Here is a 26,367-nt window from a genome sequence, read left to right as displayed (position 1 = left end):
TATATACACACACACACACACACACAAACATGTATGTATGTACACACACAGAAGCACACAAACATACAGATTTTATACCGATGATAATTGTCAGGAGTAAAAGAAAAGAAGACTAGAATAAAAAAGAATAAAAAGGGCCAAAAGACCTAACCTATGCAGAAGCTCTATGTTCTATGTCATGATGAAGACCAGCCCTGTCATGACTAATTTTCCGGTTGACAGCTCATAAGAGATGAAAGCAGTGTTGAAGAGGTAATCTCTTGTGTCCCAGCAATTAGCATGCACAAATATTAACATGGTTGGTTACAGGATGATGATTACTTTGTTCATGACTCCCTGGAGGGCCACCCACAGAAGGGAAGTAAGGCAACTTACAGCGATGGAAGGAGGAAAAAAGACAGAGTCTGATGACTGATGCGATGTTGGCCACCTATGCATGACCAGGAGAACTGGATTATGAGCTAGGATTTTGCTCCAGTTCAATTGCAAGAGTCACTAGATTCTTCTCTTCAGGCTTCAGACACACAGGAGAGCATGTCTGCTATACTGCTGTTCATTATACCCTTCACTTACCTTCCAAAAACTGTATGCTTCTTGTCCAGATATGCACAAGAGCGGAATGTGATGAAGCTGGAAGGAATAAAGACATACCAGTTAGCATATTATCTCATTGACACTCAACAACAGCCAGTAACGCTTAAAAACAGAGATTGTATGCAACAGCTCTCTGAGAGAAGACAAGCCCCTCTCCCTCTCTGCCTCCTCTCTGGGAGGCCTGCTGGCCAAACATCCTTTAACTCCTCTGTTTTGTGGGTTTCGTCTTGGATTTCTGGAGTTTTGACTTCCCGTTTACTAACATCCCTAAACAGTACTCCAAGCATGGTGACTTGCACAAAGTCCAAAATTAATGTGAGCATCTGCCTCCTCGGCCAGGCAGGCCCCGGGAAGCTTGTGCAGGACAGGGAGACGTGCGTCCTGCTCGAGAAGTACATTTCTTGTGCATGATTGGGAGCTCGTATCCAGCAAATAGTTATTTAACACAACAGCCCTCTGCCAGTGTAAACGTCTATCTTTTAGGGTATTTACTTTTTGCATTTCTCTTCCATTACATTGGCCTGTCGGTGATCCATTTCTCCTCTGGACAGAGCAAATTTGTGCTTCGGATACAAAAATGGCAGAATACTTCAAAGTGTCAAAAGTAACGAAAACCTGTGAAACTTGGATTTTTAATTTTTAATTAGTTGGATTTTTAATTTTCAGGGTTGTATTTTTAAACTTAAACATGGGAACTAAAATACCAAATCCAAAGCAACCTTTACTACTAAAACCTTTCTCTAAAGCATAACGCTTCTTTGGAAGACTTGAACTACAAGCATATGAGCCAGAGGTTTCCACACTGTGGTCTGCAGACCATGATGGCCCATCTTGGCTGGACATGCACTGCTGGCTCTCCTCCCTGTCTCCATCTGTTACACTACATTAGAGACAGCTAAAAATACATAAGCATTCCAAAAGCACTTTTCCATATAAGCAACTGCCTCAGGAAGTTATATGATTGCAAATAGGAGGGGCTGCAATCTGCCAGACGATCTATTAAGACGTAGCTTGCCCTAGGAAAGCTCTGAGATGCTGTGCAGAATGCAAACTCCTACACAGGGCAAACATTACAACTTAGCCTTGTGCATGGGTTCTTTGCACCAGCTTATTCCCAGATATCAAATACTTAAGGTTATCAAGTGGTCAGTTATGTAGCATTGCAATAGAAAAAAATCTGAGCAGTAGCAAATACACAGAGAAAGCTTCTCATCCATCACTGCAGTCAAAATAAAACTAAGGACAATGGAATTAACATAACTCAGGATGATCCCAGAGGAGAAGCCCTGGGCATTATTTGAGCATCACCTTATACAGGAGACCCAGCTCACTCTGCAGTTCAGCGTCTATCACCTATGGGAAAGCTATTCACCCAGTTCCTAAGGTCACAACATTGCCAGAAGTCTCTAAACACTGCCTAGGAAGTTTTATAAATATGGGCAGCTGGAGTCTCTCAAGGACTTCACATATAAAGGAATTTCATATTTCATTTGCAAATTTTAGGGAAACATACCATCACATTTACAGCAGCAGATGATGTGACTCAATATGGCACATCACTCATGAACTGTCTCTAACTTCTGTTTCTAGAATCCTTTTTTTTTTTAAAAAAAAAAAAGCAAGCCTCTACTCTCCCCTAATTTAGCACCTGAGTGCTGGCAATAACATTCAAATCCAAAATAAGCTCTACAGCAACTTGATCCTGCAAACTGCCCAACGTGTTTAGCCTTAAGTACGTGAGTAAGCCTATTAAAGGCCCTAAGACAAGCACTTGCGTTTAATTAAAGCTAACCACACTACTGCACAGTTTACAAGCCATAATACTACTCAGCATCATGAAGACCAACACCAAGAACCTCCTCCCTCCCTCCCCAGTCCCAACACACAGTACTGGACACACACACACTCGCTCTTTCCTGAGGCTCCCAATAAAAGTACAACTTTTTTCTATTGCAGTACTTAGCGAGCAACTAATAAATAGTTGGCTCAAAGGGACACAGAACATTTTCAAAAGACTGCAGGCAAACACCCGTAGTAATGTTACACATAAAGAAGGTTATTACAACTTCAGTATCTTTAAATTTCATGTGTTGTTTCTCCTGCTTCTTCATTTTTTCCTCATTTTAGTCTTCATTCTGCTTTTGTACACTGGAAAACAAGTAATTCTCAATCCCAGATTCTGCACTCTGCCACGTCTGGGTTCTACACATTTCAACAGTGCAGAACTGTTCTCTTTATTTAAAATCGGGCAAGTAAAAGGAAGCAACATTTCCATAGAGTGTATGTTTCATTTCATTAAGCCCTTTCAAAAAGTTCAATACGGGGTTAAATTTAAACAGAGTGGAGAGGTGTAATGATCTCACAGGGAAAACAGTGGGGGGGACACTGACAAAAATGAACAAAAACTTCAAATCATAAAAACAGAAAAGACAAATTAATGATGATGTAAAGAACCTACAGGTCTTCTTGCCATGCTTCACTTTGTTCTTAGATCGGGTAACAGCAGCTGTAGCTATCCTGATTGCAATATGCAGCACTCGACAGAATATTTCACTTGACTGAACTTTAAAGAGTAGCTCATAAAATGTCATTTGTTTTCTTAACAGAGTAAGACACAATGTCTAGAGGGAAACAATAAAACACAAAAAGCAAGTGACTACTTACAACTGCGATTTGTTTGTGTTGGGTCCCGAATTGGCCATACTAAGAACACCACGTCCCGTATGGGACAAATTGGGCCTAAATTCATCTTTGAAAGGTTTTCCCCAGTAAGATTCTCCGCCTTAAAAGAGAAAAGATGATAGAAAAAATGTTTGTTTTCATTACTTTCCCACTACATTTCGTAACAGGCACTGACATTAAATTCAAGCTTTCTGGCACTTCTGATCACTACGTGTATAATATATTCTTACCTCATCCCTATCACTAGGCTAGTATTTGAGCATGCCCTTGAAATCAGATGTTTGTAACTGGCAACACAATTCTGTGCCCCCCCACCATCAACTGCAGCAGACCAGACTGTTTATCAACAGCATTATATACCATGTGCTGAAGAACTGTCAAGGATTTAATTTTTTACTGCTGGTCCACCATAATTTTTTTTTTCTGAGACATTAAATCTTTAAAAGTGGCTTCCTGAGAAAACATAGAGCAAAGAATTACTGGTTTAATTCCACTCTGGATATAGCATTGCTTCTGGAAATAAAAGATCAGGGAGATGAAACACGTTTTTAGAATCAACTAAGAATAAGAGCTGTAAGCTCAAATGCTTAATTCCTGGCTAAACAATGAAGAATGATGATATATATTCCTCCAAAATAAAAGGCAAAAATTAGATATTTGGACTAGATACCTGGATGATGTAAACACTTAAAAGCAATAAAGTCAAAAGGATGATAAAACTTTGCACAAGCCGCAGACCCAGCCCTCCAAAACCAATTTCTTTTCTGTGTCTGTGGATAGAAAGAGGGTCTGGGAGACGTCTCCTCCTGGCTGTCATTTTTACATTATTTATGAAAGATCTGACATTTTCATTTGCACTTTCTTCCAGGATCATTCTTAATAAGAAAAATGAAGGCTGAGATGAGTCATAGTTTTACAGTCAAATCCATAATCTTGTTTGACAAACCATGAAAAAAAAAATTTCACCTTAGGATAGTATTAAAAATAAAACAAACAAAACTATCCAAACAGGCAGCAAGACTGGTCCATCTGCAGAATTGGCTCAAGAATCCTCCACAGTAACTGTATCACTTGCAAAGCAGGAGGTCAGTAAAGGATCTGCGGCGCTCAATGGCTATTTGCACATGTAATACAGAAAAGCAATTTGATGATACGACTGCACAGGCAAGCAGCAAATAAAACTGAGGAATAAAACAGGCTCCTACTGAAAACCTTATATAGAAAATCACAAGAGTGCATCAAATGAGAAAAGAGTTTCACATGATACCACGAAAACAAAGCATCACCCGTGGACAGCTGCAAGTGCAAATGGAACTAAGTAAGCAAGAAATTTTGGAAGAAACTGACCCACTTAAAAACCCAATTAATCATGTTCAAAAGACCTATTAATGAGTTGAGCGTTGCCTGCTCTGCAATTTGACAAGAAGCAGCAAAAGGGAACAAACCCTGTAGGGATTTTCTGTAATCAGGAGTAGAGGAAGAGAGATTGCTTCAGCAATCTTTGGCTATTGAATATTTTAAGATCAGCTAAATTACATCAGCTTGATCGCATATGCCAATCTCTTCCAGTAGCAGGTGAAAGGGATGCAGTACAGCTGCGGCCAGCTCTACTGCCTTGAAGATGAATCCAAGACCTAGCTATTCTAGCCAAATCAACCTATTAGAAAATGCCTTACCAGAAGCCAGTATTTTTCTTTGCTAACGAATCTCCTTATGTTCCTATTTGCTAAGAGAGGTTACTTGTGCATTGCCTGTTACCTAGCTTGTTCAGAAAAACAAAGTTCTTGTAGGTTAGTAAATAAACAAGTTACGCTCAGAATATAGCGAGGCTCCACGCCAACAGGTGCTGCCCGAAACCAGAAACACACCTGCAAAGCCTGCAGACCCACTGCCCATCAACAGCACTACGCTCTGCGCACCATTTCTCCTTCCCTCTTTGCCTTTCACAGTTTTCACCTTTCCACTTCCATCTGGCCTGGCGGGGCAGCACCGAGGACGGGCTCCCTGCCCGCGCTGCCACGCCGCGGCGCTGCCATTGCTTCAGGCCCCGCACTTCTGCTCTCGGCCACGGCCAGAGCTCTTTGCACCTGAGGAACAAACTTCACTTGGACTTCCCTTAGAGAAATACATAATTTTGCTTCAAAGGATCTCTTGAAGGAACTCCTAATTATTTGTAAAGCAGATGCACTTGCTACGAGTCCTAACCTAGAGGAGTTTTGCTGTCTAAAATTTTCAGGTGACATGCAAACATGAACACAACCCATGCTGAGACGGTACACAGCAGCAAGGGGCCAAACCACGGAGTCCCTCACACCCTTCATATGCTTCCAGCTCATGCCGGAATTACAGCGTTGTCAAGCTGCTGAAAGAGACTGGAATCAACCCTGAAGCCTTCACTGGTCAGAAAAATAATTCAAAAGGAAAGAGAAAAATTGTGAATGACGGAGAGACTCTCTCTTTCTGGCGCAACAAGCAACCAGACCCAAGAGCTTGCAGACAGGAGCAATGAGCCATGATCTTTAGGTTTCGGAATATTTGTTTTTGTATTATTTCATTTCAGATCATGCACTGCAGGTCAGAATTAATCTCATATGCATGAAGGCTAACTTTGGTTCATTCCAGTTCTCTGGAAATAAATGCTAATATTTTAGTAGATAGTTACAGCATGAGATCCAGTCCCTGCTTCCCTCTCTGTCTGCCATACAGCTGTTTCCAAGGCTAATTCTGTCTGCCCGGGAGCTGCAGCAAGAACAGAGAATGGCCTGTACAGCATTTGCCCAAAAGGCCAGACGTCCTGTAAAGAACATAGCTGAAGTGTCTGCAGAGGCCTGGCAGCACGGACCGGCAAGGGGCGGTGGAGACGCTGCACAGGCAGGCAGAGAGCAGTACAGGAACGGTTTGGGGTTTCTTCTTGGTTTTTTTAAAGAAAAAAACCAAATTTTTAATTTAAAGAGAATACTTTTTTTTTTTAAAAAAGGAAAAACCCAAAAGTATTCTCCTTAGATTAAAAATAGCCTGAACGTGCTGTTTGTCAAACTCCTGCTAACCTCTGGAATTGTTCCAGGCTTCAAGTATCTGCTTGAAGCAGGACCAGACAGAGCAAGCCAGAAGATGGCGAGTTAAATGTATACATTTTTTTAATTACTGAAACCCAGAATCACTTTCTCTCTGAAGATTAAGTACAGATCCCTCATTAGTCTACTGCCATGGCAGCACAGTGCCTAATGCTCAGCCAGGAGGGTCTGGAACAGGGATTTTAGATTCTTGCATTTTACTCTCTACGGTAGAGCTCAATGTAAACTTGGGAAAGTCAGTCACAGGCTCCAAACCTACCACTAAAAATTATGAGGCATTCAGAAGTATCTAGCAGATTTTACTGTGTTTATTCTCGACGCGGCTGGGAGGGGTGGCTGTGCCCTCTTCCTCATTTTCTGAAAGCAGAATGGACGCAGATGGAGAGAGGAGGTGGGACCGTCGCAGCCTAGCTCTAGCCCTCTCGTGTTACACTCCTGGCATATGCCATAAAGAGAGGCGGCTCCTCCTTATATTCCCCATATCTTCCTCTGAAAGCACTCAGATCACTGCTGACTATATATGGAGTCACGATGATGCAAAAACCTCACCCCAATGCTGACGTACTAGCCTACAATGGAAAACAAGAATTGACTCTGGGTGTTAGATTCACAGCGGGCAGCACTGCCTGTCACTTCACCTTCCTCTCAGCTTACTCCCTGATAAGATTATCTTCCGTCAAAGTGGAGCTGTGTGCCTACTGGACTTGCAAATGTTTCTGAGATCCTATTACAAAAAGTGCTGGAAAAAAATTCTGGGGGCTTTGTGCTAAAAATCAGAGGAGTTCACATTGCAGCAGACATGGCCCCAGGCAGGTACTGCCACTGGCTGGATTGGTGCTGGGAGTGCGAAATAGAGCAGTGCTTATAACCCTGCACGTGGGGGTCTCCTGTTTGCACAAAGCTGGAAATGTACTTGAGATCTGCCGCTGCAATATGCTGGCCTTCTAACAGCATTTAACCTGTACAATGTCAAAGCCTTCAGGAGCCAGAAAGAGTTTTTTCACCGTTCTGTAAAATAAAACTCACTTGCCTACCCAGACACCCAAGATTCAAAGCTGAAGGCAGCTGGGAGCCGCTTCCCCCCATTTTTTATAAAAGAGAAAAATTCTCTTAAATTAAAGAGGTGTTTACCTAATTCTCACAGAGAGATGAAACCAAACAGACCACATAGCTCACAGAAAAAATTAGACTGTATTCATCATTTCCATGGCTATCCGGAGTGGCAAGATATATTTAGCTTGTAACTGAAGCACAGTTAGTTATTCAGTCTCGTATCTGCATCTTGTGCTGATAGTGAAAAGGTGAAGAGATCTAAACTGACATCTGAAGCAATCATGCATTAGCAACTATACATAAAAAAGCCACGTTTTCAGATTGTCTTTTGAACTAAAACAGCTTACTCTTTTGTAGTCTTTGCTCCTTTCTAAAGGCATTTTTTTTCAGAAAGTAATTTTTTAGGTAAAATTACAGAAGTTGTACAACTTTCTTGCAAAAAGCTGAGAGATGCACCTAAAGCTTCAGAAATGTAGCATTCCAAAAGCCAGGTGTGGGCTGGGAATCATCATTCATGACAGTTGTGATTTTAAATAAATCCTTCCTTTTTCTGGCATAAAAATTGCTAAGCAGTGATAAGGAAGTGGGAGTGCTCTGATTCACAAAAATGATGGCTTACTTTCTGTAATTTTCTTCTTGTCATTTGGAACAACGAGGTACATAATAACATCTGACACTTCTACAGAGCTTTCCAAGTGAGATTCTTGAATCATTTTGCAAACATGAAAGCCTTAGCTCAGCCAGTAAGTGCTTCTCTCCCTTCAGATAAGAGGACACAGTACTTTTAACCCCACATACCAGAGGCTGGATTTTCAGAGGGGCTGCAATCTAAAAGGAGTATATTGCTAGATAAAAAGGTCTTGCTCTTGTCCTTTTGCTGAGCTTCAATCATGCAAGAAAAGGGGCCCTAAAACCTGTTACATTTTAGGAACTTGCCTTGTTAGGAAATCACATTGCAGAACTGACCACGTTTGTCCATGGTCCCTTTGCTATTGACAGCTCAGAGGAGTGGAAAAAAAGTCCTTTGCTGTGCTCGTTGCCAACAAAAATGCAATGCCTATCTACCAGTGGTATTTTATCTTGGACTTTTACAGCTATTACATGCCTCCTTTGTGTCCTCCTGGATTCACAAATGGACAGAGGCACACACAAGCCGATTCATGAGACCTTCCAGCAGGTTGCAAGTAAGAGTAGCTGAAAAATGCCTGTGCCACTTTCAAAATGTGATGCTTTGCGTATCGTTTTCCCTTTTTCATACGAAGCGTTTAGAATATTAAACCTATTTTTCCTACATGCAAATTTTCTATTATTTGGAACACTGAAAATACAAAGCAGCTGCTCCACTTGCACTAGCATGAGTTAGACAGAATTACTCACAATGTTCAACCACTTAGTTGTTATGAACAGCAGGAAAAGAGATACATCACAAATCTAAAATTCATTTTCAAATAATTAATCATTACAAAGAATGACCATGACTCAGCTTATTGCTCTGAATATTGCCTCTATGGGTGGTTATTTTGTTAGAAAAGAAAGAAGCTGCTGCAGCACAATAAAATTTCTCCCAGTAGTCTTATGAAACATTAAGTTGAAGGCTGTAGAAAATTAGTTTGGTTCTCTAAATCAGTGTCAACCTTACAGGACTGTATATCTTAACTGCTTTGGCAATGCAGGTCTGCCAGCTAAGCCAAGGTAAAACTCCATTCCCCACTCTTTTCCCAGTGTGGTATCTCAACTTCTAGATGCCGTAATGCTAATTTCCACCCTCCTCCATCCCAAGGTTAACTGCTGAGTACCAGGAATCAGTTGTCCTTCACGTGTCTGCTGGGTCACAGTTATTTTTATGACAGCCTAACAAGAGACTCAAAAAGGATATATCGGGGTGCTGAATAACAAATAAAAAAGAAATAAGGATCAGTGCTGCTTACAGGTAGGACTGTTCAGCCAGAGTAGCCGTGGAAGTGGACAATCAGTGACAACCAACTTAGCATTTTACATCTGTGAAATGTTTCCAAAACACAAGCACACTTATCCAGGTGAGCCAAGAGCACAGTTGCAGTCTATGTACCTATGACATGTCACCTCACGTCATGTTGAACTGAATGTGCCCAAATCCACCCAGAAGCCGAAAAGTGCTGGGCTTAGTTAGCAATGGAGTGGGTGATCATCTAAGCATTTGGGTGTTGCAACCATAAACCTGACACCTGTTGCTGAACATGGGATGAATGTCAGATGACAGAAACCAAATGGTGGGAAGATTTTTGAACAAGTCTGTTCTAGTTCCTGAGCTGATGAACAGCAATAATTAAATAAATATAAAACAAAAGTATATACAGGCTTAAGGCACCTTCTACAGATCAGTTTGGAAAAGGTGGGGTTTTTTTAAACAAACAAACAAAGAAACAAAAAACCATTCCAAACCTCTTACCCAGAAAATTTCAGTTAAAGCAGAAGGTTCTATGTGGAAGAGGAAACAAAGAATGTTCTTTTTTTCTGAAGCCTTCCTACAAAAGGCTCTAACAGAAACAATTCTGGCAGTTTAAAATATTGACGTTTAACAGGTAACCTCCAAATAGTCTTCCCTGTTGCCCACTGAAATACCTGGGAAGAAAGCCCTGTTCTACTCTCATATGCTTCTCTGATATTACAGAAGTCAAGTTATTTACTCCCCCAGTAAACCTCTAAAGACCATTAAATCTTAAGGACGTTTTAGCTTTCAAAGATGCTTTTTTTTTTTTTTACCCCCCTAAGAAGCAGTGAGTCAAAGAAATACTGAAATTCCTTCCAGCTGCCAGAAGAAATAAAAAAGGGAATTTATACTGGAAATAACATACAAGACCCAGGTAAAAAAAGTACAAAGTACTGAACTCCAGTGCTTTACTCCACTTTCCTAATATGAATGCTTGTGATCACATTAATAATGCACAAACCAATGGACCAAAATTTTTACACCACGGGAGCCTAGGAGAGCATCACTACATTTGCCATGTTCTTACACTGCTGCCAAGCTGTACCTTCCTCTGGCTGCGCTGCTGCGGGGAGAACGTAAAGCCAGACGGCACCTTAGGTCTGGCCACCTTCTTACAGCACGGGGCTTGAGGCACACAAGTGAAATTCCTGCCTCACATTCCCAGGATCTATCAGGTAGTCAGGAACAAATCCTGACAGACTACTTGCACTCTGTGAACTGTCTAAGAGCTTCATTTAAGTAAGTATTAAACACACAGGCATGGCAGTTCAAGAGAAATCTAGTAGCCCACCAGGCTGTCCATTTACAACGTTTTCTTGTGATATTATCATATTCAGTAAGTGATTAAGTAAGGATATCTAGAATTCAGCTGTCTTCAAAAACCAAAAACCATTCACTTGCAAAGAAGATAGCTGCATCGTTTGGACTCTACAATAATTGCAAACAGTATAAAAATCCACAACATTCATATCTGTACGCTGTCCATTTTATTAGAACTTTAATAGTCTTGACAGATGTTTGCAAGACATCTCGCCTGCAATATAGTAATATTTAATTAAGAATGACAAGGAGGAAAACAAGATGGAAAAGACTAGAGGTCATTAGACTCCTTTTTTTAAATAAGAGAATATACATAGGAGTTTTTTTCTCCTATGGGCTTATTTGCATTTTACTTCCTACTTGCTTTGCCAGTAGAGCTGAGTCTTGACCTTCAATGCAGCTGCACTGGCAGTCCTCTGCCAACTGTTAATTGTGCTGTCTTAGAATACTTCTATCGTTTGCACAAATAGAGACAAGAATGACACGAGCAAGATAATTTTCATTCCACAGCAGGATCTGAACTCCACCCTACAAGGGTGAAAGGTGTCTGAGTCAACCCATTAAATTTCTCCCGTCTCCTGACACCTCTTTAATTTCTCATTTTAAAAGATGTTCCTAATTATGTCTTTTGGGATTTGAACCGAAACTTTCCTCACAACAAAATCAAATCACATTTCTTTTGACAGTCCAAGCATATACGGTAACAAATCTTGTTAATGGGCTTTTGCCATCAAACCACAGAACCTTTAACTAGTCTCAAATCTTAGAGTATGCAACTGTTGATTACTGCATGCAGTAGAAGAAAAGCTGTTGGGCAACTCACGCTAACATTACTTACAAAGTAAAGAGAGCTAAAGTATTTAACAACTACAAAGGCATCTTTTTTGGACCTGTGAGCACGCACAGAAGAACATAGTGCTTGCATATACAAGTGACACATGTATGAACTAGAATAAAAATGCACAGAACCACACAGGACCAGGCGAGGAGCTGTGGAGGCTGGTGACATCTACAAGTGGGTAGATAAAAGGTGCAAGTGGAAAATGAGCAAATTTACAGCAGCAACTAGAGGTATTACATGACATAGCTACTGTGGTGGGCAATGCTCTGAGGACCCTTCAGCTGCTATGTCTCCTGACCATTTCTGATACGACTATTATGCAGATCTTCAACTAAGAGAGAAAGAACAGGCAGAAGAATTTAGTAACAGCGATCTCTAGAAGTTAGAAAAAGAGCAGCTTGAGCTTTACAAGGCAACTAGCTGGGAGAACAGATGGTATCTGGCCATTCACCAATTCCGAGGCAGGTCTCAAGTATTTAATTAACACTGAATTTGAAAGCAACTTTGCATGAATGTGTTTCTTCCCTTGTTCTTTGCCCTGGAAGGCCAGCTGTAAAATCATTATAATTTTCATTTATTTGTTTTCTGGAAGAAAAAGGAAGCAAAGACCCAACAAGAATTCTGCATGGAAGAGTGCCCAAGTTTTAGACTGAGAATATATCGGATGAAATTTTAAGCATAGTTAAAATGGTCATAAAAATATAGCAATAAAACCTCTGCTTTAAAGTAGAAATACTCATAGTGTACCACATATCATCATTTAGAGAATTTTAATCTACAAGGTGTCTGGAAATAAATGTAACACCACAGTGCATGAAGTGAAAACAGTTTACTTTATTCAAACTCAGCCTTACCTGTTCCTGTTCCAGTTGGATCACCTCCTTGGATCTGCAGAATTAAAATTAAATCAATAGGTTACATATATATCTGTAATGTGAAAGACATTAAATACAAGCCATACAAGCCACGAAAGCCAATTCTGCTCAATTTTCTTCCTTCTATATTGTGTCATGTTGACAAGTTAGCAACAAGGAAACCATTATTACTTATTTGGAGCTTCTTTTATCAGCTGGCTGTCATCTCCTACATTACTTATCCAAGAGCAGAATGACAGTTTTATAAAAATAATAGGTCTCTTGTGGATAAATAGGGAAAATAAACAGTCTCAAATGGGTTAACGAGATCATCCTTTCTATTATGTGCTGAGTCGTAACCTGCTTTTTAACTGATGATGCATTGCTTTTGGAACTGAAAAGTCTTTACATTTTGCTACCAATCCTCCCCATGATGGGAAGGCAAGACATGAGGGAATATGGAATATTTTCTGTATCTGAATCTGTATTTCCCAGTATCCCCCTCACTATCTGCAGTAGGGAAAATCCTCATGTGAAACCAATCTTTCAGCAACAAAATTAATCACTGTATATACATGCAGGATCTACAGAAATAATATTCTATATTCTAATGCCAGTAGAGGGAGCGTGACATGACTACTTTCACAATAATAGCACACAAGCACAATTTTAATGGTGAGTTTAACTATGAACTGAGATATACAGTGCTGTCAAAAGAAAAAAAGCTTTTTTTAGGATGACCAGGTGGAATGTAACATTCAGTGATGTCTCCTGAAAGATGTGCTCTGCCTTCAGGATCAGGTTGTTAATTCTTCTGAAAGGAAGTTACAGGACAGTACAGTTACTACAATACCCTAAGCTGCCTGCACCGTACCTATGTAAATAAAGATCTTTGACTACTAAAGTCAACTTTCTGGTTCACTAGGTGCTCTTTAACTCCTTCACAAAGAAAGCCTGGGTGCCTAGTCCTGGAGCACACTCAGGAGAGGATGATCTGACAGTATCCAAGTACCACAGCCCGAAACAGAAATTCAGCTGCTTTCTAAAGTTTCATCTATATGGGATTTCAACAGGCCACAATATTACTTACCCAAACTAGCATTTCTCTCTCTCTCTCTCCCTCCTCTCTCTCCTTCTGTTCATTAACCACCCACCCGCAGCTTGGGGAAGGTAACAAGAGCCTTGCCAAGGCAATGACTCTCAAAGGCTTTGTCTGGAACACCGGCAAAAGCACTACTAAATGCAGTGATGCTCCAAGTGACAATATTAGTCAGAGACAGTTCTTATTAAGACTAGTAAGTACAAATTTAGTAAGTTAGGATAATCCTAGTTCTGATGGTATATTTAATATACATCTATTACAAGCTGTCACGCATGGAAGAAACTAAAACTGAATTAAGGTAAATAAGTATTTTGAGGACATCGTATATTGTGCATTACACAGGATTTGTTCAATACTCACCACAAAATTACGAATTGATCTGTGAAAAATTGTTCCATCATAATAATTCTTCTTGCACAATTTGATAAAGTTTTCACATGTTCGGGGTGTCTGAAAGACAAATGGAAGTTCTAATTAAGCAATACCTTTAGAAAATCAAATTGGTCACTACACTGTTTACAAGAATCACTTTTCATTTGTGCCTTGCAAAGAAGCAATCATGCAGGACTCTTGAAGAGGAATGATCCTCTGCCTACAGAAAAAAGATATAATCTATGCTCTTTTAAAGTATACTGGAGAGACACACACTGTGTTAAATAAATTAAACCCAGACCTTCCAATTAGCATAAAGAAGTGTTGAACACTAGCTCAGATAACGTGAGCTCCCAGTAGACATAATGATGGTGAAAGCAGGTAAGCTCAGAGACTTTCAAGTAACTAACTTAGCTCCAGCAGTGTATCATAATCCTGTTAAAAAGGGGGACTTCCAGCACTGAAAAAAGTTCATTTCCCAGAATAAGAAAGAACCTGACTTCTCTGCTCCACTATTTCAAAGTGAGCACATTGAAGCTAATTGGGAGAGAAGCATTTGGTCCTTTTCACCACTAAAAATGGGACTGACCCCACAAGTTACTGAACCACAGAAAAAAGAAAAAAAGACAACTTGTTCTCAAAAACCTAAAAAAAAAAAAAAAAGACACTAAATACATTGCCAACTTCTAATTTGCTTTTATAGTGCAAGTTAAAGCTATTTATTTGAATTTATGAGCCATGGCATTCAAACAGTACCTTCTGAAAAACTTTACTGTCTACCTAATTATCCTTCCACTGTAATTGTACAGATTCTCTTCTCTGCAATACTAAAATACCTTCACATGTACAAATACAAGAACAGAAACAGCCTGTTTTCTATACTTGGACATGTTTTCCAGTCCTACTGTGGGTTGTGTGCATAAATATATTCCAGTTTTACAAAAGAATACATCTAACTCATCTGACTTGTTACAGGCCTTGAAAATATCCTTATTTTTATATGTGCTTGCAAGTAAAGCCCCAGCATGAGTCGCGATGTCTGTAAATGAACACACACAAGACTTGAAGCGTTTTTCTAAAAGACACTGATTCACTTTGCATTGGTATGACATCATTCTTGGTCTGAGAGCTGCAGAGAGACAGACTGAGACTGAGCCATGCAACCTGCAATGACTTAAAAGCAAAAAAATAAGGCAAGCCCAATTACAATAATTTAAGGATTAAATAACCTCTATCCTTCTAAAAGCAGATCCAAAAGTATTCATCCGGAATCATAGAGAACTTCAGTTTTCTATATTTTCTCATCTGAAACACAATCATTCTCACCCCTCTTTTTTGATACTGAAATGTCTCTTAATTATCCAAACAAACTCTACCTGCCATTATAAATTCTTTATGATGATTCCTTCTTAATTACTCTACACAGATATAGATGACAGTTGTGAGCGGGGCCATAACTGGAAAAATAAACAAATTCTAATGCAATCTTACACCAGCTATTATCTCAGATTTCCTATATAATTCATTACTGGGTTAAAATGGCAATTGTTTCAAGCAATACGAGGTTTTCCTACAGTTTCAATGTTTATAGCAAATTTGAAAATTTTTCTTTGAATTGGACATATATGCTTGAAAATAATCTTTCTATGTAACTTTTCAAGTAAAATTCAACCCCCAAAGAATCTTTTGTGCAGTTTATGCTTCCTTTATAAGACAAATCGTAACAGCCTTGATCCTAACATAGTGCTATTAGTTACCACTCATGAAAAATGTCAGTAAGGATAGGAGTAAGTTTAAAAAATTTCTTTATGAATCAGAAATGGAATCAGCAGCTTTTAGCCTAAGGCACTTCATCTCATGAGAACCAAGCACTCTTTGGAGAGAGAGACATAGTTAATAAGTTCTCTGGGGGGAATACAGCAACCTGTAATTAATTTTTTTAAGAAAAATGAAATCAGGTGAAAGACTGAGTCCCCTAGGAATACATACCAAACCGTTTTAAATTTGCACAACATTGATATCCAATAAAGATTTATACAGAAAATAAATACACTATTTATTTTCAAAATGTGATTTGTAAAATATACATTAAAAAAGGGGCTCTAGTAATGTATTTTTTATGTAGGACCTATGCTGAACCTGCTCTCTAAATGGATTTCTAGTTATTATATCTTTTCCCAGAAACAAGCTTTTCAAATGCAACTGCAGAAATATTTAGTATACATGCAATAATCATTTCACTGCAAGGTTTTCTTTAAATAATTGCCACCAAATCGGTTCCCATGGTCACCTCATGCATCATACAGATACATCTGGCAGGTAAACAGTTCCTTAGCAACATTACCATTACCTTTTACAGTGCTTTTTAGTAGACACAAATAAAAAGGTTTGCATTCTATCAGTAATAAACCCCAGTTTCAGTCATGCAGTTGATCTAGAATATCTGGCTCAGATTATCTGATTTATTCAAAGCAGTTAATGTTCTTGCCAAATCTCACACTGCCAAGTACATTTCGGGGACTTTTTTAAGCAGCATCCTGTCCAAAGCAGGAGAAAAAGGCTCGAGGTTAATGGGGTAGGTGTAGATCCTAAATAATGAAGTTACATTCTGCATTGACCATACAAACATAGCCGGTCTTTGAAGTCTTTGTTCCAACTACAAAGGCTGATGAGAAATACATATAAACAAACCTGACTTTGTTATTTGAGTGTAAGATCTTGTGGAAGATGTCAGCCTGGCAGTCTTGGAATGCAAAACTGTCTACTTCTTCAGAAACTTCCTCCACACCACTTGCCTCACACCATTTCTGAAGGAGGAAGGGATGGTCAAGGCAACCTGGAAATGCAGAAGTGTAGGAGGCAACGCCGGTTTCTTGTTGCCTCATTATTGACAATGGACTCCAGGCTCTTTTGTACTTCTGACTGTTCTTGTCTCAAATTGACCTCAACAGCAGCAGCTAACTTCTCCCTCTTTATTCCTTTTACATTAAGCAGGAAATTATTTAAATTATTTTAATCTGCTGACTATGACTTAGACATATACGTAAGAAAGTCAAGGGAAAAATGCCACCTTAATTTGTTAACCTGTTGATCTGAAAGCCACCGACAGAAAAAAGGTTATGTTTTAAATCTACTGCAGTATCTTCTGAGAAGGATACAATGATAGTCCTAAGAATTCAAATTTAAAAACTGTGGAAGGCTTTTCTCTCCGAAGAGTGTGGTAGGATAGCCCTGAGAAGTCCTCCTTTTCTTCAGTCAAGTTAGAATCACATAAGTGAACACCGTGTCTCTGTATGATGTCCTTCAACTTAAAGACACTTTTCTCTCCGAATGACAAACAGTAAGAAAAAAAAAAAAAACCACAACTTATTTATACCAAAATGAGTCTCCTGGTCCAAGTATGCTCCCCACTTATTTTGTAGATGCCAGATAACTGTCTTTCAACTGTTGAAAATTCACACCCAAGACAAGTGGTAAAATTTTAATAAATGGCTTGAGACAGGAATCCAGAATAATACTTATCCCAGAAGATAACACAAATGCTTTGCTTGGCCCTCAGACGTGTATATTTAATGGGGAAACAGCCCAATGGTTTTCTAATTATGTTTAAGTCTCCATTTAGCTAACACACTTAGTAGGTAATTCGACATGGAAATACCAGCACACTACTAGTTACTAGGCCTGGACAAATTTCAGAATTGAAAAGAGATTGCTGCTATGAACATGCAAACACAACAGTGACAAGAGGCTGATTGTGAAATCACGCATACTGGAAAAACACTAAAGAAAGGAATATAAAATTTAACAAAAACAAAGCAAAACAGAAAAAACCCTGAGTCCTTACTATAAAGTTCTAGAAAAAATGCAGATTTTATCTTGTTCCCCTTTTCAGTATTAACCAAGCCAATTTTAGTTTCCTTTTTGCCAGCAAGGGTGGCTCCAAACCAAAAATTAACCTCTCTTGCTGCGTCCCGAGACCTGAGGGGTAAGACTAACCAAGCCAGGTCACTATCTGCTTTCTCAGTTTGCAGCTCTCCTTTCTCATCACTTAAAATGGGTTATCACATTTGTAAAAGTTACCTTAACTTACAATTTGTGTTAGGCAGCTGAAGAGCCAACCAGAAGCAGATTAAAAACCTGCAGCACTCCTGTTGCCAAGGTACGGGAGATGGGAAAAGAGAGGAGCTTCCGAGTCGTTGCCATGACTGCGAGGAAGAAGGCTTTACTATGTGAAGAGCTAATCATTTCCAAATGCTCCATATCCCTTGAGAGGATCTGCATGAACCTTGAAGAGAAATTTCACTAAGCATTCAGAAGCTGTCATTTGCACATCTGTATAATTTCCTTGTGCTAATTCCACTCCCCTTTTATTTCTTTTTGTCTCTCTAAATTGGATGAACTGTAGTAGTTGCACTAAACTACAGAGCCTTGATATATGCTCATTAACCCTCTGTTTCAAAGCAGAAATAATCTGAAATAATGAAAAGCTTGTTCCTCACAAATTAAAATTGGATTCTACAGCCTTCATCTTATCACACAAATGCCAGAATCCGGCTACTAAGAGGCGTGAACTAGTGATGGAAATTTCTAAAGCTTCAAACGAAGCCTGCAATTTTAACATAGACCTCCTTTAAAATGCAAGGTGGATTTTGTTTTGCTTTAACAGAAGGTTTTGGGGTTTGGTTGTTTGGTTTTTTTTTTTTTTTTTTTTTTTTTTTTTTACATAGAGCATTTTCACTCTTCTAATTGTTCATTCTAGCAACTCTTCTAATGCTTGAGCCCATAAAGAGGTGATTTGGTAAGGTTTAAACTCAATTCTCATCATGCTTTTCAATCTGCAGTCCTAGTAGCCCACCCATCCCACAGGAAAGCCCATCCTAATAAAAGCTTGGCTTTCTTTAGGGCTTAGTCAGAGGCAACTGTAATGGAGCAATTTCAGGAATCACCATCTATCAGGTGCAAGTGTCTGTTCCCTCCACTAAGTCATGGAAAGAAACTGGATATATAAATGTTTCTAGTGCGTTTCAATGCCTAATACTGTACTGGAAGGCAATTTAAGCTACCCTACTTCACTTTGCACCAATGGACTAGGAGCACACTCCATTTGTTTCAGAACAAGAGAGACAAGAAAATCCCAAACTCCACAAAGCCCACTGTGAAAGCACGGGGAGAATTTCACTGTGGGAAGCCCATGACATTTCCTGAGCTGGAGAAACATTTATTATAGACCTGAACATCACCCCCCTGCCAGCTCCACGTTCCTGCTAACACTTCCCCTACGTGTGAGAGGGGTCGAGCTGGTGACAGGTTACGGTGGCAAACAACAGCTGCCTAGGGTGGTTCAGTTCAAAAAAGACACGGTTCACGTAAGGGACACCATTCTCAATCTGGTCATACAGTGAGCAAACGCGCTCAGGTCAATTTGTGATCTATGATCAGAAGAGCGCAGTTCCAGTGAGAGAGCACTGGGAGAGATGAAAGCATCAGGGCACTGTGGGGTAAAACACTTGGCCAGACTCTTGCTGATATTAAAAAGGATCAGAACAAGCAAACTATGCCTCAGGTAATAGATTGCTGACTTGATAGCAAACATTTGCCTATTTTGCTACCTCAAAGCCTCGAAGTTTGCTTAGAACAAAGAGCAGAATTATTGCATTCTCATTACACAGAAACCCACTACAATTTAATTAGCTATTTAGCAAAGATTCCAGCTAAATTTCACTTTTCAAAGCCATTTCTTCCACAGTACTGACATTAATGATGCTACCGAAAACTTTTTCAAAGTCTAAGCAAGATGCTCAGCTTAGACAAGATGCCAATAAAAAAATGACATACTCCAGCTTTATTTTTCACTTTTTTGCAAATACAGGGACAATCAATCAGTTTAGCTGAGCACAACTCAAGTTAAACAAGGCATCTAATTCACTCATCTAATTTGTCAATATTAACTACCAGCTCTCCAGAGGCAGAGTCATCATCCCTAGCTGCAGCCATTACTTTTCCTCTAACTTTTATTTATTGCAGTGGTAGAAAAGAAAACAATCCTCTCCTCCGCTCTCAAATTTGTCAGTCACACAAGGGTTGAGGAGCTTGTCAGACAGTGCAGTGCAGGGCTGCGTGCTGATGAGGATGGGGCCGGCAAGCACAACATAGCATCACTAGGTACAGTCTAAATGAGAGCACAACTTTAATTGCTTGAGTAACCTCCAGCAGTTGTAAAACTTGGAGTATCACAGGTCCCGCGGCGGCTCCCTGGCATTTCGTCAGTCTGCAGCTGGCACATAAATTCCACCTTTTCAGAAGATGCAACCTGTAAGTACTTCCACACCAGACAGCGAAGTTCTGGTAGCTGTCAGCCTCCCAAGGTCACCCTGCTCCCATCAGAGAAGCCAAAGTACAAACAAGAAATGTGTCAGAGGAAGATGAAGAGCAGCAGCTGTGTAACTCCAAACCGCCCACCTCATCCTTGGGTTCGGGATCACTAAGTGGCAGACGCAGCTGTATGGGATGCCTGCACCATCAAATGTCAGAAAACAAGCAACACAATCCAATAACAATTGATTCCCTCCCCAGATCCAGCTTGTCAGGGGGGCTGGGGAGGTAGAAAGGTCCAAATGTGCAAAATGCCTTCCCACCCATTACCCAAGGCCAAAGGCTGCCAGGAAACTGTGCAGACAGCCAAGGGCAGCAAGCCCCACGGTGCAGGGAGAGGTTCACGGGGAGGTGGCTGAGCACCTCCCTTAACCCCACATTGAATGTCCTATTCAAACACAGGCAGCAGGGGACATCGGGGACTCCCACTGCCTCTTCACTGCTGCAGAACAGCACTGAGGACAAGCGCACGATGGCAGCATCCAGATAAAGCATTTGCTACTACCACCTCGCATGAAAATGTTTCTCCTTTCTCAAGCATGGGTGTTTTGCCCCCGAAGTTAAAAACATTTTAAATATTAGCTTTTAGTCACTTAAGAGCAACCACCTGTTAATCAATATGGCCGCCCAGAGCCATTTCACTCCCAACCACAAAGAAGAGCAATAGATCTGTCTGCTACTGTAGCGCTTTGAGATAAAAACACACCAGGAACAACAAACATTTTTATCCAGCTGTTCTCCTACTCAAAAAGGACAGTTTTGTTTGTTTGTATTTAGTTTCTGTTGACAGGAACTTTAGAAGTTGAAAGTTGCAGCTCTTCCTATAATGACGTACTTTGATAAAAAAAAACGAAATAAGCCATTTACAACCATGCCAAGACCACTGTGCTTCATCCCTACAACCATATTACTAAGTGAACAAGACACTGGTAAAACACCAGCTAGTTATTTGCCGGACAGTGCCACAATTACGCTGACAGAAAGTGAGTAGAATGGACGCCTAAATCAGAAAGAAAATGAGAGGTTCAGGAAGACTGGGGAACCTCGTCATGCCAGGATGTCAAAGGATTTTTTCAGCAACTCGCTTCTTTCCCACTGGAAATGGATAAGAAGTTTACAGGCTTCTGATCTTCAGAACAGTCCCTCACACAAAAGGAAAGATGATTTCAAAGACCAGGGGCTGGATTACACATTTATAGATCACAGGCATATTTAACAGGTCAGAGGGCCTCAGAAGATTAAAACATCAGTGTTTGTAGAATAATGGCTTCTTCAGATAGTTATGCCAAGACATCATCATTAAGCAGAGTTTGCCAGGTCCTAAAACCTCAAAAAGCATTTGTGGAGTGCTGGATGGAGCTTTGAAATCCATCTCACATTCTTCTTTGTTACGCCAACTTGCCCTTAAACCTTAAAGTATTAAACCTGAGAGAGACAGCCGAATTTAGAAAAACTGCCGTGGCAGTTAGGGATTAGTATTCAATTACCACTATCAGCATGTGTTTAACCACCAGATCCTTACCCCACAGTGACCACCTGTACGAGGAGAACTCACAAAGGAGAGAAGGGAGATAGTACACTAAATCTCCTGTTCGTCATTTTGACAGGGTCTTGTGGAGTGTTAAATTTTTATATATGTATAATTTCCATAGCACAATGAAAATAAAAAAGTACAAACACTAAACAAGAAAGCCTCAAAGCAACCTAGAGGCAAAAGGAGGAATTTTTATTCCCTTTCACAGGTGCAGAGACTAGGAGTCTGCCTCCACCCTGCCTTAAGAGGCTGCTCCACCACCTGCAAGGTATAACTGCATCACTATAGTCACTAATACAGCAGAATACACACGGATGACATAGACAGTTGTTCCCAGCAGCATCCTGATTAAAGCAACTAAAAGAACTTGAGATTAGAAAAATCACAGTAAATACAATACAAGAAATCCAATGACATTCATTGCCTTTCATCAGTTATTTTTTCATAATTTATTTGTTTGGTGATGCATAAGACTAGAGCTGAAAGAATAACACTTGTTGGAAGCTGTTAAATCTTCTGTACTTTCCAGAATTACTTCTGGTGAGTAGAATTTTTGTAAATTTGTTTCCAATTAGTCTATACAACAAATGTTGCTTATGCCCAGCTGAACTCAGCTTCCTGGAAAATGTCCCTAACAAATGGCCATCTGATTAGTCCCCATCAGGAGGAACATACTGTATCTGATAAGACGACAGGAGAAAAACAAATGGCAACAAAGAGCACTACGCACACCACTAGGATGCAAAGAAAGAACAGTAGTGTACCTTTGCTCATTTGAGGCACAAATTCAAAAGAGTGGAAAAATATCCAGCTTATCTTCCAAAGCCTTTATTGCCTTTTCTCAGGTCAATGACTTACACCACGCATCATTTTTCTGGAACCTAAGTGAAGTTTTCTGGTGCTCTGAACAAGTGATTTCCAACACAGAAAATACCTGGATTCTAGCCCTATTTCATGCTCTCTTTCTGAATTCTGTCACAAAGTAACTGATGACTTCAATCACACCGCAGCACTGATTTCCTCCCCTGGATCAATACAAAACATTTCTTGATTAGGTTTTTGGTGCTAGGAAGAATCTCATCACTATCAATCTTACTGATTGGCACCTAAAGTACCAGTGTATGAAGATCCCTAGATTTATTTTTAAACAAAAGTTTCCACGCGTACATACAGACTGAACTCCAAACAATTCATACTGCCAGACAGTTCACAAAAAACAGGGGAAAGAAAGAACAGGAGACTGCTGAGAGCACACCTGCAAGAATATTTTGCTTAAATAGACAGCCCATAGGCTTGAAAATACAATTGAAGATTCAGCAGACATACACTCTAAGACAGCAAGTATGTCACTTGCTGTTCTCTATTTCAGCAAGAAGACTTTACCTCGAAGTGTATATTGAAATCTAACCCGTAAGACTATTTTAAAATGTAATTTGAATGTTGCAAGTCCTACCTCTGGACACAGGTATTCATTTGTCATATTTATATAGCAACTTCATCCTCAAGCTTCCTAAAGCATTTAACAATCATGTATTTGCAGTACTGTGCAAATACCATCACTGCTAGGGTGGCTTCCATAATAACCAGAGCACAGGATATCACTCAGTAATTAAAAAAAGGAGCCTGTGGTCAGGTCAAGACAACAACCGGTCAGGCAGTGTTTGGTCTTTAAAAAGAGAAGCTAAGCACCACAGTAATATGGCTTATAAATCATATACTTGCTCCTGCAGTTGCACTGCTAGAGAGAACAGATGTATGAATTCCCCAAATCACACATATTTTGGCTGAATTCAAACAGTAATGACAACCTAACACTGCTATCATCTCTCCCATTCACTCAAGTAGCACAGAACTGTGTGTTGAATTCAGGGACCCCAAATCTGCTGGTGATCTCAATACAGTGCTGTGGGCTGAAATTTGTTTCTCCGTTTCTTTCTGAAAAACCAGGGTACTACCCATGCCAGCTATGTTAAAAAATCACGAAGGCTGAAAAGTCAGGCACTAAAAAGCCTGTGCAACATTAATTTGGGTAAGCATTATGATACAGTCTGGTTCCCCTGATTGCATTCAAGGACCTTACCTACATTCTACACTTCTGCAGGAAAACCAAATCCTGCAGATAAACCATTTCACTACACAGTTCCAAATAGCTCCCAGAACTGGTTTAGCTTGTGCACTGAATAAGCCAGGAGAGCTGATAAAAAATTCACCATATGATTAATTAAGACTATTACCATGCATATTCACAAGCAGGGTAAACTGGAAGTGTTTAGAAAGGCTTGATTTTGGCATTTCCCCATTTTCTGTCTGTCTTTGCAGTCTCAATAGATCCACTGTAGCTGATCTGTGTATATGTTTGTGACCTATATATGTGTTATATGTTTGTAAGATGTTTGCTCTACCTGCACTGAGCTACCTTACATGCCTAACCTCACTGTGATTCAGGAAAACCAAAATTAGAAGCACAACCTCCTTATATAGTAAAGGGAGAAAAACAAGCGCCTCCCGGAAGAACTGATTTAATAGACCAGAGGATGATGACCTAAAGTGGATGTGGTGGAAACCTCCTTAAAGCAGCAAGTTTTTCCTACTTATTCTAAATATATATTTTTTTTTCCCCTCTGCAGTGCCAAAGGTCTGCTTAATTCACACAGATTTAATCGACACAAAGAAATGAAAGAAACAGATGGCTAGAGGCCAGTGTTCAAGCAGGTCTGGTTGTGTGAAACAGTGCACACTTCCAATGTGTACATGAGGAAGCAGTGTGTGTGAAAGGGAGATGAATAGGGATTCATCTGGAAAAAAGAAAACACGATGGATATCATACAGGAAGTTTATAATGGGCAACTGAGACTGAGTCCTCAGGACTGAGTGACACTGGTCACACATGTGGCCAAAAAACCCACACTGTTAAGAATAGTTGCAATCAGCCTGCATTAGCCAGGAGCCAGTTTGAGAACATATGGCAAAACAAATGATTCAATGCAATCTGCTCATTCTGCTGCTTCCCCCAAATATTGCTGTACTAACATCCTCTGCTTTTTGCCTTATTACATAGTGTTACTATTTAAGAGCATGGAAAACACCTGTAAGGATGATAGGGACCTACAGAATTACTAGCAGGACACGCTGCTATGGAGGTTCTCATACTGTTTCCATAGATCAGCTTGAGATGTTTACACGTATCTTGCTCCTTACTCGTGCAAGAGAAAGGAAGAGAAGGGAAAGCTAGCAGGCTTGTCCTGTTTGCTTCTTTTTCTTTCTCTCAGGCAAAAAAGGATGCATTCTCCCAGTGCATCTCTGGATGCACACCGGACACCCCAGCGCCTAGCCAGCACCACTGTCCTTAACTTCTCTGAGGGTCACAACAAGCAGAAGTTTTACCATTTAAACCCCTATTCACATCCTTCAACTTCCTAAAACATCTACCTTCAGGCCTATAATCTCCTGAGATAAAAATCTCAGTAAACAATGGAAGGTTTGGGCTTTTTACATTGAAAACTTTTTTCCTTTTATAGATGTGGTTGTATAAATAAATAAGCCAGCACACTAGTAAGCAGTGACGTCTGAGACATCAGTGTCGCCACAACTCATCCGTCTATCACAAGTCTTACCATGTTTATTATTTTAAGAGCCACAGATTTCCCCCAGAATCAGACTGTATTGACTATAAAAAACTCTAGTCCGTTGTTTTTTTAAAATGAATATCTACCTCTTAATGGCAGAGGTAAGATGTTTGAAAACTTGAACCTTAAAAACTGAGACAGCAGGAAGTAAAAAACATATTCTAAGGTTTTCATTTAGGTTTGTTCTGTAAAGCTCAGGATTTAGAAGCAAATCTAACCATTTCTGGGGTTCTTAACTACATGTACTCAGGCTGACAGACTGCTCTCAGTTGCACTGAGGTTCTTTTCCTGGTTCTGCCAGTAACCTGCTGTGTAACCTTGCGTTATTCTCTCTTCTCTGTGCTGTTCCTTCTTTTTTCTCTCTATCTTCCTTGTCATTGTTTGGGTCACTGTAATCCTGACCCTTTGAAGCTCTAAACAGGTACCTTGACATGTTGTAAGTAGTCCACTAAAATGTATGGGACTACTAACAGAGAACATTTATACATATAGTAGTATAATATATAAAATAATATATATACATTTTACAATGGAGTTTTGTGTATGTATGAAAACACACCAAAACAACTGAAAGCTAGTTATTTATCTGTATCTATTACAACTGAACACTATTCCTTTCTTTGGACATTTCCATTGCCAGCTCCCATTCTGTTCGTTATCTAGAGAGATTCATCTTATGGGGTACACAGTACCATATCACAGTGCAGCTCCAAGTTTAGGTCTCCTTTATTAGTGTGAAGTCGCACATAGCCCTTCTTCTTCACGTATTTGTATCTCACAACATCTTCTTCAATAGCAGCTGTATCAAAGCAAAAGACAATAATTAGCTCTCTGGAAACTTACTCATTGATCTTTAGAAATCATCAGAAAAATTGCTAGATTCTACTGTCTGACCTCTTCCCCTGGGGTACTGGGTCTTCAGGGATTGTACTCTGCAATTCATAGAACCATAGAATCGTGTAGGTTGGAAAAGA

At 39.9% G+C, this 26,367-nt stretch overlaps 1 protein-coding gene across 1 annotated transcript; it reads right to left on the bottom strand.

Moving 5' to 3' along the window:
• Positions 1 to 509: 509 nt before the first annotated feature.
• On the bottom strand, positions 510 to 26,192 carry LOC104076364 (peptidyl-prolyl cis-trans isomerase-like 2; the record flags this gene model as incomplete). Its single annotated transcript, XM_009577201.1, is given in 5 exon segments — positions 510 to 630; positions 3,259 to 3,376; positions 12,388 to 12,421; positions 13,850 to 13,939; positions 26,086 to 26,192. Coding segments are annotated over 5 exon segments (470 nt in total), but the record flags the coding sequence as incomplete, so codon positions are not given.
• Between the last annotated feature and the right edge of the window lie 175 nt (positions 26,193 to 26,367).

The sequence above is a fragment of the Fulmarus glacialis genome, unplaced genomic scaffold, assembly GCF_000690835.1.
Source record: "Fulmarus glacialis isolate BGI_N327 unplaced genomic scaffold, ASM69083v1 scaffold36484, whole genome shotgun sequence".
NCBI classification, from domain to species: Eukaryota; Metazoa; Chordata; class Aves; order Procellariiformes; family Procellariidae; genus Fulmarus; species Fulmarus glacialis.
The sequence above is the reverse complement of the archived record's forward strand: the minus strand, read 5'-3'. Positions and strand labels throughout refer to the sequence as shown.